The sequence below is a fragment of the Magnolia sinica genome, chromosome 18 (genome assembly GCF_029962835.1).
Source record: "Magnolia sinica isolate HGM2019 chromosome 18, MsV1, whole genome shotgun sequence".
Classification (NCBI taxonomy): domain Eukaryota; kingdom Viridiplantae; phylum Streptophyta; class Magnoliopsida; order Magnoliales; family Magnoliaceae; genus Magnolia; species Magnolia sinica.
In genome coordinates this window covers 6,679,869-6,693,141 of record NC_080590.1, presented here as the reverse complement: position 1 = coordinate 6,693,141, position 13,273 = coordinate 6,679,869, and the positions used below count along the sequence as shown (strand labels likewise).

The 13,273-nt window shown below is 39.4% G+C and overlaps 2 protein-coding genes across 2 annotated transcripts; both read right to left on the bottom strand.

Annotated features, from left to right (window-relative positions):
* Nucleotides 1-351: 351 nt before the first annotated feature.
* Nucleotides 352-2,637, bottom strand: LOC131233351 (putative pentatricopeptide repeat-containing protein At5g37570). The gene has a single exon (XM_058230041.1). It carries the CDS (start codon nucleotides 2,546-2,548, stop codon nucleotides 623-625), a length of 1,926 nt encoding a protein of 641 aa, XP_058086024.1. The 5' UTR covers nucleotides 2,549-2,637; the 3' UTR covers nucleotides 352-622.
* Nucleotides 2,638-10,671: 8,034 nt separating this feature from the next.
* On the bottom strand, nucleotides 10,672-12,935 carry LOC131233735 (F-box protein At5g49610-like). The gene is made up of 2 exons (XM_058230520.1): nucleotides 11,914-12,935; nucleotides 10,672-10,777 (listed from the first exon to the last, which is right to left on the bottom strand). Exons 1-2 carry the CDS (start codon nucleotides 12,933-12,935, stop codon nucleotides 10,672-10,674), a joined length of 1,128 nt encoding a protein of 375 aa, XP_058086503.1.
* Between the last annotated feature and the right edge of the window lie 338 nt (nucleotides 12,936-13,273).

Here is a 13,273-nt window from a genome sequence, read left to right as displayed (position 1 = left end):
CACCCTGGTTAGCGTGGGTTCCCAAATTTGGGCATTTTAATTTAACTGTGTGATGCATGTATAGTGCCTGTTTATCAGGCATCATAGGCTGCAAGATTCTTGAATAACTACCCCTTACTTTTTTCACATTGATTCTCCTACCTATGGGTGGAAAGCAAACACCTTTACTGTCAAAGTAATTGTTCAATCTGAATAAAAACTAAAATAACTATTGTATAAATGGAAGATCTTCAAAACCGACGACAAAAACATTGACAAATCTAAGAAAAAATCACAAACGCTTTCGGCCTTCACTCAATCACTCGTAGTTTTGGAGCATTTTTCTAATCGGATTTATTTTGATTTTGAATAGAAAAAGAATCCTGATATGTCTATCTCTTTTCAATTATACTATACAACATGCAACAAAGATACAGTTTGCATAATGATTGTTTAGGGCAAGGGTGTGTTTGGATGCACTATTGAATAGAATTGCAATTATTAGCCTAATAGAGTGGAGATAACCACATAATTTCCTTAGTATATAGCATTCATGCTGAGGGATTGGCTTCAAATTGCAATTATGTTGTTTTAAAGCTAGAAATGTCTGCAATTCAATTTACAAGTGCATCCAAAACACGACCTAGAGTTCTCTGCCTGTCACAACAAAATTTCTACATGACAACTTCATCTGATTACCCATCTCACTCAACATGGAATACACCATGCTCTTCTTATGGGCTGAAGTTTCTTGCATAAAAGACATGGAATCAGGCCCACTAAGATCAACCAAGCTAAGCCCTGCAGTTTTCTGCAAACCCTTCTCCTTCATCATCTTCCTCACCTTCTCAACATCATCCCATCTATCTTCTGCTGCATAAATATTTGACAACAGCACATAGGGCCCGACATCGCTCGGCTCCAACTCTATAAGGCGTTTTCCCACAATCTCCCCAAGCTTGCAATCTGAATAGGTTTTACAAGCGGACAACAGAGCACCCCACAAGGCCGGGGCTGGCTCCATTGGCATCTTCTTTATAAGCTCTTCCGAATCCCTCAACAAACCGGCACGGCTGAGGAGATCAACCATACAACCATAGTGCTCGACCTTGGGTTCAATCTTGTAAACACGGCGCATGAGATCGAAATACCACCACCCCTCCAACACCATCCCTCCATGGGCACAGGCACACAAGACACATATGAAAGTGACATCGTTTGGCATCAGCCCTCTTTTCTCCATCTCTAAGAACACCTCCAGTGCCTTCTCGCCATGCCCATGCATTGCATACCCCATTATCATAGAATTCCACGACACGACGCTCCTCTCAGGCATCTTCTCAAAGATTTCTCTTGCCGAATCCATATCCCCACATTTGGCATACATTGTCAGTAGAGCAGTCAATAGTAACACATCATGTTCGATCTTTCTATTTTCTCTGAGATAGGAATGAACCCATTTTCCTCTATCGAGCATGCCTAAATTCGCACAAGCAGTCAGAACGCTGACAAGGGTTGCCTCATTCGGCTCTGTCTCTCCTTCAACCATCATCATATCAAACAATCTTAGACACTCTCTATAATCTTTACTCCGAACGCAAAGAGCCAACATAGTATTCCAGGTCACCACATTCCGATCCGGCATCTGATCAAAAAGCTCCCGAGCAAGTGAAGCTTCTCCAATCTTAGCATACCCATCAATCATAGAATTCCAAGAAACTACATCTCTAACAGGCATTGCCCCAAACAGCTCCTTGGCACTCTTCAAATCCCCAGTAGCCGCATACCCTGCAATCATCGCATTCCAACTCACGACATCTCTCTCAGGCATCTCGTCGAAGATCTGACGAGCATCATCAATCCGCCCATTCTTCGCGTATCCATCAACCATCGAATTCCAGGTGACCATGTCTGACTCACAACTTGCATCGAACACCCGACATGCAGACTTGATCCTCCCAAACGAGAAGTACATATGAATCAACGAGTTCTGCACGAACAGATCGGATTCCAGCCCAAGCTTCGCGATCCGGGCATGGGTCTTCTCACCTTCCTGGATTGAACCCAGATCGGCACAGATCTTCACTAGAAGGGGGAAGGTGTAATGATTAGGCGGGACGTCTTTTTCAAGCATTTGGCGGTGGTAGAAGCTGAGCGCCTTATCAGGGCCATTGAATTTTAGGAAAGATCGAATGATAGTGTTGCAGACGAAGGCGTCGGGCGTGTCGAGGTGCAGGAAGAGAGAGACGGCGTGACCCAGGGAGGATGGAGAGTTGCAGAGCTTCTTGATGGCGCGGCCCGCTGAGAGAGAGTGTTGGGAGAGGCCGGAGACGATGAGCTGGGCGTGGATCTGGTTGAATTCCGAGATTGTTCCAGTGGAGGATTCTAGAATGCGCAGGATGGGGTGGCTGAGTTTTAACGTGCGCACCCCATCGGTGCATTCGTCTTCTTCTTCTCTCCAGATTCGTGGAGAGGATTTTCTGAGGTTTTGCTGGGTTTTGAGGATTCGTTCGAGGGAGAGAGAGGTTGGACGGAGAATGGGATTGGACGGTTTTGATCGAACGGCCATGATCGGTCGTCGACGTCGTGGCTTTATAGATTTGAAACGTAGCGAGGGCCGAGGGGCAAGAAATGATGAGCAGATGGCGCCAGTGTTCTGAGGTTACGATCAGTTATAATGTGGCCAGTTGCATTGGGACACTAAAACAGTCCGTTCAATTGATCTAGACCATCCATTAGGCAGAAAACACATTGCATGGGCCACCATGCATTCCACTCCATGTATGGGAAGAATAGAAAAGCTTGGATTTAGATTGGATGGACTTGCATTGGATCCCGTGACAATTTCACTCAATATTAGTAAGTTGTGTAGGTCTCATCATGATGTGTGGGCCATATCCACACCATCCACCCATTTTTCGAGATTATTTGAGAGCAAGGGCCAAAAAATTAGGTAAATCTAAAGCTCAAGTGGACGCCACCATAGAAAGCAACGGGTATTAAATACTTACCGTTGAAATCTTCTTTGGGGCCACATAAGTTTCGGATCTGCCTCATTTTTAAGCCCATGCCATAAAATAAGGTTACAAAACAAATAAACGGCTTAGATATAACACATGTATGCTATTCTCAATAATTTCAAATGATGGTGGGTATATCCATTCAAATGTACCACCATATCATCGACGAAGCATGGAATTAATCTGATCACATGGCAACGGCAATAGGGGACAATCCCTCCCATGGGAAATAATTATGTTTTTTGAATCCCATCCTACCTAATCCTTTCCCATATGGAAACATACTTATTACCTATGGTAGGGATTGTCCCCAGTACCATGGGTAAGCTTAATTCCACGCTTTGTTTGTAATACAGTAGTACATTGAATAGATATATCTATTATCATTTAAAATTATTGGGAATAACACAAGGGTTAAGAATCTAAACCGTTCATTTGTTTTGTAACCTCATTTCATGGCATGGGCCTAAAAATGAGGCAGATCCAAAACTTGGGTGGCCTCGAAGAAGTTTTCAACATAATTATTCAATACCCGTTGCTTTCTATGATGGGTCTACTTGAGCTTTAGACCTACCTGATTTTTTGGCCCATGCTCTAAAATGATCTTAAAAAATGGGTGGACAGTGTAGATATAGTCAACGCATAATGTTAGGACCTACACAACTTGCTAATCCTAACATTGAATGAAATTGGCATGGAACCCATCCCACCTGATCTAAGTCCAAGCGTTTCCACTCTTTCCAAACGCGGAGTGATATTGGCACAGGACCATATGCAATTCCATCCCACCTAAGCCCATCTAGAACCATGCGCCAAACACTCCCTTGGGTGTTTCAGCACCAGGTCAAGGGTTAGAGTATCCATGGGTGGGGAAATCCCACTATGGCGTGTGTGGGGGTGCGTGCGCGTGTGTAAAAAAAAAAATAAAAAATGTATCTAATCGATGGCCTCTAATATAGATAGCAAAATCATTTGTACATTGGTAGGTCTAAACAATAGCTAGATCTATCCACTTGGTAGCAACCATTATGGATGTTTTTTTTTTTTTTTAAATGTTTTTTTGTCAGCTTGTTTGTACACTCAACTGTCAGTTGACACGTCACTGTTAGCCACCCCCACTAGGATCGGCAACCAGTATCTGCTTACTTATCATTCTAAATATTTGCTTCTGTTGCCCAATCCTAATCATCCTATCCATTGGTTGGGAAATGGATCGCTGCATAAAATAAGGCTAGATCTAGGTTGGATTTGGTCGTCCAATCAGTCTTATATTTGCATACGCCAGCACCAAGATGGTGGTGAAAAATAGCTGCAAGTATAATGATTTTCACCGTTAAAAAATTCCTACGGCCATGACAATGTTTATTTTCCATCCAATATGTTTATAAGGCTAAAAATACATGGATGAAAAGGAAAAACAAATTTTATATTGATCCAAAACTTTTGTGACCCCAAAAAGGTTTTAATGGTAGACGTTCAATCTCCCACCGTTTTTTGCAGTGTGGTCCAATGGATCTATAGATCTGTTTTTTTTTTTTGGCTCAAGTCTTAAAACGAGCTCGCCAAATGAATGGACGATTTGGATATAACAAATACCTCATGATTTTACCCACGGAACTTGCTGATATCAATACACTAAATATTTAGTGGGTCTGTTTTATTTTTCGGCTCAAGTCTTAAAACGAGCTTGCCAAATGAATGGACAATTTGAATATAACAAATACCAGCCAATCCGCTTCCATCCACAAACAAACACTCGTGCATTCTCACTACAAGGGGTGCTCAAACCCGTAAGCTCGTGTGGAAACTCCAGAGAGTCGACCACTTAGGCAAGGCAACGTTTGCCGATATGGAAATATGACTCTACCTCCACTCTATTTCAATAAACAGCAAAAAATCGTGGGCACCATTCTACCGTAGAAATCTTACTCAACCTACACTCTGTTTCAGAAGAAACCACGCAAGAAGCAAGAGAATACCTGTGCGTGGCGTTTCAACGAACAGGAGATGCCTGTGCGTGGCATGACGATGGGCCTGAAAGACAGCCTATTCACGTTTTATAATAAATGTGACGCTTTTATAGTAGGATTTCCTGCTAAATCCTTCGGCATTAAACTTCCTGCTCTGGAAATTCTATGTGGGTCACACTGATGTTTTTCAGAAAATCTACTCCGTCCATCCGTTTTCTGAGCTCATTTTAGGACAGTTGACCAAAAAAGAGGCGGATCCAAAACTCAAGTGGGCCATACAAGTAGAAACAGTGGGAATTTTGATGACCACCGTTGACACATTACTATGTACAGAGAAGTTATGTATCAGGATAAGTTTTTCATTTTTAGAGTTCATCCGAGTGGGAATGACCTTATAAACGGTTTGGATGACATATAAATATCAAGATGGAGCCCAGAAAAGTTTCAACAGTATACATATCTTTCCTCAATTCTCCCTCTTGTGTGGCCCACTTGACTTTTGTATCAGCTTAAATTTTGGTAATATGGAGTAAACCAAGCTTGAAAAGAGGATGTACGGGAAAGATTTCTGACAAACATTACGGTGGGCCCCACATAGAATCCCAACGCAGAACTTCCTGCGAAAGCCTTTTCACAGGGAATCCGCGTACGGTTTTAGACCGGACACGTCCGTATAACAACATCTTTCTGCTACTGTTATTTAATGGGCTACCGTGATGTTTTCATGTAATCCAACCCGTCCAAAAGGGTTTTCCCACGATAAAAGTAAGCCTCTTCGAAAATAAGGCTGATCCAACCATATTTATGCCAACGCATGAATCTAAGGTCTTTGGGTGGTTCTCCATTTTTTTCCTTTGGTGTGATCCACCGTGTGTTGTTTTTATGCGATCCAACCAATGAATCAAATGATCCTGAGATAATGATTTATTTTCATTTGATCTAATATGTATATAATCATCAGGTGGGTCACACTAAAGATAACAATAGAATGCTACACAAAATCCTACACGTGATGATTAGATTGGTCTGGGTCCCAGTTTTTGTAGTTGGGCTAGCTTTTTATACCGTTAGATGCCATATATACACCTTAGAATGATTACTTTTCAAGCTAATGCAGCAGATGCGCAAACTAAGTTCTACCTTGGTTTTACCGAAATCAAATTGCGTAGTTAGCAACTCAATATGGGAACGGATTGGCTACTACCCCTGCCACGAGCAATTGGCTGATGGTCGGTGCTCTGTGGGCCCCACCATGATGTATGTCTTTCATCCATGCTGTCTATCTATTTTTATAGATCATTTTATGATATGAAAGAAAAAATGAGGGATATCTAAATCTAAAGTGTACCACGTTACAAGAAACAGTGTTGAATGAACGTTGGCCATTAAAAACGTTTTGGGGGCCATAATAATTTTGGATCAAGCTGGTATTTATTTTTTTCCCTTCATCTGGGTCTTTATGACCTAATCAAAAGATTGGATGTAAATAAACAGTATAGTGGGTCTTAGGAGGATTTTAACGGTGGATATCCAATCATTATTGTTTTCCTGTGGTGTGGTCCACCTACGATTTATATCCCTATCATTTTTTTTTATTAATCCTAAAATGATCTGTAAAAATGGATGAACGGAAGGGATGAAACACATACATCATGGTGGGGCCCACAGAGCACCGACCACCAGCCACGGGGCTGGTGTCAGGGGGAGTAGCCAATCCGTCTCCACTCAATATGCAGTTATCGTACCGAGTAAACTCTGTTGGGCCCACCTTGAATATATATGATATATCCGTACTGTAAATCCGTTGTTTTAGTTCATTTTAGGAGTTGAGGCTAAAATTAAAGTATATCCAAATATCAAGTGGACCACACCAAAGGAAAGTGTGGGAATAATGATTTCCAACGTTGAAACCTTATTAAGGCCCACAGTGATTGTTATTTGACATCCAAACCTGTTAATGAGATCAAAAATGCATTTATGAAGTGAAACACAAGTATTAGCTTGATCCAAAACTTCTATGAACCCCAAGAAATTTTCAACAATAGACGTTCAATTCACACTATTTCTTGCGGTGTGGTCCACTTGAGATTTGGGTGTGTTTCATTTTGGTCTTAAGTGTTAAAATTATCCGTTAAAATGGATTGACGGAGTGAATAAGATACATAGATCACGGTGGGCCACAGAATTTACTCAGTACCCAATCCACTTCTGGCTTTACCGAAGTGGACAGTTTGTTTTACACACGTGGCGATTCAAAATCGCTACTATGCGTCGCCTCAATAGCTGCGCTGGTCCGTTCCGTACTATTATAAATAAGCCATATACTGACCGCCCATTGGTACGTGGTGTCCAACTTAGGACTCAAAAATGCTATTGATGGGACAATCTTGACCGTTCCTAGAGAAATTTTACAAATGTAGGCGTTCAAATATATATATATATATATATGAGTCATGCTCCCCTGCGCACCTACGCACGTGCGTACCTTTGCACACGTGCTATGGGTGTCTAATCTGAACGGTCCATGTGATGCGCAATCCCATAAAACCCTGTGTGGCAAATTTTCACCCTGATATAATATTCTGGTGGGCCATAGAAAAGAGAAATGAAAATCAAGGGAGGAAACTGTTTTCAGTTTTCATGGCCCACCAAAGTTTTAGATCAAAGTAAAACTTGGGCGTGGAGGGTTTCAGGAGGTGTTGCTTCACATGAACGGTTCAGATTTTGGATCCACATCACGTATGATGGGTTCTCAAAAAAGTTCGTACGTAGTACGTACGAACTGGTTCGCAGGTGAGCGTTTCCGTGTGTATCGTAAACACCCCCTAGGTAGCGGGCAGAAGAGCCATGCACTGTCTCGTAACGGAAAGGGATAATATCGTAAACACCTCCCTAGGTTTAAAGACAATTGCAAACACCCCCTATGTTTTGAATTATTACCTACATTCTATTTATTCAAAGATTTAAGGATCTTCCTGCCAGAAAATAATGCCTTTATCTTTGAGCAGTTGATTAATTTATCCATTATACAACTATTTGTAGATGTATGGGCCAATCATTGTATCTACATGTCATCTAAACTGAATAGCATGGTCACTCCACTGAGAAAATGTGACACCTTAAAAATCAAGCTTATTTAAACATCATGTGGCTTAATGATTGCATTTGGAAGTTTTAGGGTAATTTTCTATTAAAATCTAAGGTGTATTCTACTTGATAATTGGATTAGCTAGCTAGATATTTTATGCATCTAATTTGTTACGATCTAGCGATCATGGTGGAGGGGTTGAATGCAATTCATACAAACAATGGCCTCACATGAAAATAAAAAGAAACTCTTCAAATAAACGTATTTTTGTCATTTCATAAAGATTCCCTAACAAAGGAAAGGTGCTTATAATAATTGAATATAAAAGGGTGGTGTTTACCATTGTTATAAAATAGAGGGGAGGTTTTGACAATTACCCCTTACTGAAAATCTATCAATATTGTTTCGGCTTTTGGTTAAAAATGAAGAAGAAGAGGAGAATGTTATAAAACATAATAGAGGTGTTTTCCACAGATACTGTTATATCTTTTGTTTGCTAAAATGAGTATGGCTAACAAGCGTCATGAGACAAAGTGGAGGTGTTTATAGTTCATAACTGAAAATGTAGAAATACCATTTCCTTTTTTATTTTTTATTTTTTATTTTTTTTATTTTTAACACATGCACACACACCCCACACACGCACGCCGTGGGATTTCACCACTGATGGGTACTCGAACCCTTGACCCGGTGTTGAAACTCCTGGGAGTCTACCACCTGGATAAGAGTAAGGACCCCTTTTCCTCTTTTCGTTGCAGAAGAGAGGAAAACTTACAAATGTCGCGAAACAAAGTGGGCCATTGACGATTATCTCTAACTGAAAACTGCAAAGTACCTCCTCCTTTTTGGGTGGTGCAAAAGAGAATGGCTTACAATTGTCATAAAATAGAGGGGAGATATATATATCCAATTATCCATACTTGAAAACTTATAAATAATGTTTCCTCTTATGGTTACTAAAAAGAGAATAAATTCTAGTTATCATAAAATAGAAGGGAGGTGTTTACGATTATATAGGTTGTCAACTGGCTGGGCTCTAGCAGTGTTTTGAACTATTTGGGCTGGTCTTTATTATTGGGATTATTTAAGATTTTGCATTTGCTAGGCCCAAGCTCAACTCATTAACAGCCATGCAAATATCTTAATTGAAAACTTGTAAATATTATTGTTTCTTTTTCATTGTTAAAAGAAAATAACTTTCAATTGTCATAAAATAGAGGGGATGTGTTTATGATTGTCTCCAACCAAAAAACTTATAAATATTGTTTTCTCCTTTGGTTGCTAAAAGGAGATTGGCTTTTAGGTCTTAATGAGGGAGGATTATGGTTGGGGGATGGGGATTGCACACTGCGCTCTGTGGGCTCCATCATGATGTATTTGTTTTACTCGTGATGTCCATCTATTTAGCCAAACCATAGGAACATTGGTTGATTGAATGCTTGCCATTAAAAACTTCTTACGGGAAATAAGTTTTGGATCAAGCTAGGAAGTTTTTAATGGTGTGCATTCCATCACCACGATTTTCCGATGGTTTCCACCTGATATTTGGATCAGCCTCTTTTTTGGCTCATGCCTTAAAATAATGGTCCAAAATGGATGGATGGCATGGATGAGCCTGTAGAGACAGTGCAATGTGTGTGAGTGATTTAGGGTTTAATCCCTGGTAATGTTACCCTTAAAAAAAAGAGCCATATCAAAAAATTAAGTGGACTACACCGTAAGAAACAGTGTGGAAGGAAATGCTCCCCATTGAATTGTCTTGGGGCCCACCATGATGTCTATATGTCATCCAAATCCTTCAGAAGTTCATTCTAATCTAGATGAACTGAAAATACAAATATTAACCTAATCAAAAACTTTTATCCCCCAAAAGATTTGATGGTGGGAGTTTCATCCCCACCGTTTCTTGTAGCGAAGTCAACTTATCTTTTGGATGTGGCTCATTTTTGGGATCATGGCCTAACATGAGTTGAAGAAACTGATGAAAAGAGTGGATTTCTCACAGACATATCGGAGGGCTCCACCTAACTTCAGACTATAAGAACATCGTGGGTCACAGGCAACTCACGTCCTATATTTGCTATTAGCCTTTGAAATGTATTGTACACTTTATGGACAATCTATATCGATCTATTGAATTGTCTAAGTTACCTAATGCAACTAAGCACTAAAACTTAGAATGCTTCATAGCATTGGAGCATTTCTCATATCTATATATAACGTCAATAGTTTTAGACATTTTTATACCAACAATTAGTTTTTACAAGAGCTCTCAACATTAAGATTAGAAAGAACATAAGAGTAATTTTCAATATACGTCGGATTATTTGAAGCATTAAAAATGTAAGCTACTCATTCTCTAGCCACTATTTTCTCTCTTATGATCTCTTTTCTTTTTTATGATAGAGATTGTGTTGCATACAACATTTCTAATTCCAGCGGGAATGATGTGTAAATAGGCTAGGCTTAAAAAAAGAAAAAGAAAAGAAAAGAAAATTTCATCTATGCTTCATATAGTGCGTTAAACATTTGTAGTTTCAGTTGGAAGGATGTGTAAATAACCTAAGCTTACAAAAGGAAAAGAAAAAGAAAAGAAAAGAAAAATTCATCTACTTCACATATTGCAGGGAACTAAGTCAGACTCAAAAGGTAGTGCAGTTTGTGGAGTTAAATAATCCCATTTCATCTCATCAGTATACGTATCATTCTCAAAGTTATACCTGCAAAATAAATACGAGGAAAACTCCATTATAGTTCAAAACTAGGCATGAAATATTAATTATGTAACTACTATCCAATTTCACGACCACTTATTAAGTTGTGATGTCAACAAGTGGTGATATCTCACGTGTGCATGTCATAATATTTCATGGGGATGTGAACCGTCGGAACCATAAGCCTCATTATGGATGATCACAATCCAAAATTCGATTTTAGGCAATTATTTATGTCATTGAATTTGAACCACTAACCATTTTTTTCAACTGTCTATTTGATGGTGCATATGAAATGGTTAGAAAGGTTCAGTCAACGAACATGTTCAGGCTATGATTAGTCAACAATGATCCTTATCTACAATGCCATCAAAAGTAGGGGGCCAAAAAATGGCTTCCTCTGCTATTTGCATGCCAATTATTGAAATGTTAATGTTTTTAGAACGGGTTTAATAAGAAAGAATTCACGAAAAAAAGAAAGCAATCCACAACTATTAATATTTAATTATTTTCGAAGGTATTATTGAGAAATGAAGTAAAATGAATGCTATATATTTTTAGTGATATGCTTGATTTATTAGAATAAATCTCTAATTTATCTCATCATTCATGTTAAATCTTATACTTGAGAATTATAAAAGTTAAAAAATATAATAATAATATTCAGGAATGTATGATTATTATTTTTTTGGCAAAATAAAACATAGGAAAACATTGTACCAAATGAAATTGCTTATTTCCCTTAAAATATTTTTTTTAGTTTTTTCTTTAGAATATTTTTTAGGCAAGGTTTCCTATTAATGTTGAATAGGGAACTTCCCTACAAAAGTGCACCTATTTTGTATAATTGGGGCCTCTCATAAAGTTATTTGAGCCATTGTTTTTGGCCTCATCATGGTATATCATGGCCATGCCCTCAAAATCTTACAAATTGGAAGATACTAAGCCTCCCAATCGGTTGACGTTTTTCCATTGAGTTTGTACTGTTGGCAAGTTTCTTTCTAGGAATCTATGGAATTTCTTTGGGCATGGCTCACCACCATGGGTGCCACAAGCTCAATGGTCTAAATCACAAACTATTATCCCCAACCTATCCATGCTATCTTCTATCCACCTGAGTTTGATATAATTGCTAAACATACCATATAAAATCGTATGCACAATTCAGCAGCAGGATTTCGGTGGCATAGAGAGCCAATAAGGAAAAGAAAGGATATTCTGTTTGCAATGCTCGTGAGAAGCTGACTGCCTGCTTCCTCTCCCATATCTCCTCTGAGTGGTTCTCCATTGCCCAAAGCTCCATCCAAACATTATTAGAGTATATCAAAGCAAGCTTCCCTTTGAATTCAGTAATGTCCACATATACACGATCATGACCATTTAGATAATTCGGCCCTTCTCGTGGTAAAGCGATCATCCGCCAGCTCTCACTGTCAGTGTTGAATGCGAAGATTGAATTTTCAGTAGTTAACCAATGAATTTCACCCTGAATTAGAACACCGGGCCCTGGCAATAACAATGCAAGATCGGGTAATGGTATATTTTCTGATCGTTTCCAAGTCCATGAGTCAGAGTTGAAGATCTCACATTGTAGGTAGGACATTGTGTGCCTAGGCCAGGAGAAGCGGACTAACTTATAATGAAGAGGTTTTGATGACTGGACTACCAACGCAACTCTTTCTGTGAAATACCGTGTCTTTGGATTCGGGATCTGTCTCCATTCTTTGGTGACAGGCTTGCAGATATAATATCGTGGGATTTGCCAGTATTTTCCAATTCGGCCCTCTTGGATCTGTTCACTAACACAACAAAGCAAACCATGCCGTGACGATGCCATGATCCTTACATCTTCAGGCAGGAAATCGATAGATGGCTGCAGAATGTTGGGTGATTGATAGAGTGATATAAAGCTCTTTCTAAATCGGTTAGAGACAATCCTTTGGATAAAAAATCCAGATATTGTCCGTGTTCTTTCAGAATGAAGTTGCATGAAACTGGATTCGTGTATAATGCTTTCCCAATCCTTACATACAAGTCTACATGTGTGTAGATATTCGAATGGTACCCTTGTTAAGATCTCAGGTATCAAATCATATGGTAGAGATTCTTTCTCCTTTTTAGGACCAGCTTTCGTTGAGTCATTTGCATTCTTAGCAATTTCCATCTCTGATAAAAACAAAAGATTGAAAGAACTGAGTATTAGAATGTAGAGATTAATGGCAGGTTAAGAGTTAGAATCATTTCAGGAATACACGTTTGAAGTTTCTAATTAATGAAAGGGATGCTGGATATAGAGGTTTCCTAAGCCCACATGCATGCGGTTTGGCTACTGACGCTGTCAGTAGATGGTGGCTACAGTCGGTGCTCTATGGACCCCACAGTGATGTATGTGTTTCATCCACACCATCCACCCATTTTCAAGATCATTTGATGGAATGAGACAAAAAATGGGGTAGATACAAATCGCACACTGAGATCATGAGATCTAGTGCCCATGTGGTG

Excerpts from the sequence above, each read along its gene's own strand:
- LOC131233351 (XM_058230041.1), bottom strand. The coding sequence starts at position 2,548 with ATGGCCGTTCGATCAAAACCGTCCAATCCCATTCTCCGTCCAACCTCT.
- LOC131233735 (XM_058230520.1), bottom strand. The coding sequence starts at position 12,935 with ATGGAAATTGCTAAGAATGCAAATGACTCAACGAAAGCTGGTCCTAAA. Across the intron at positions 10,778-11,913 it reads TGTGCATACGATTTTATATG|GTATAACTTTGAGAATGATA; the intron begins GTATGTTTAGCA and ends TTTATTTTGCAG.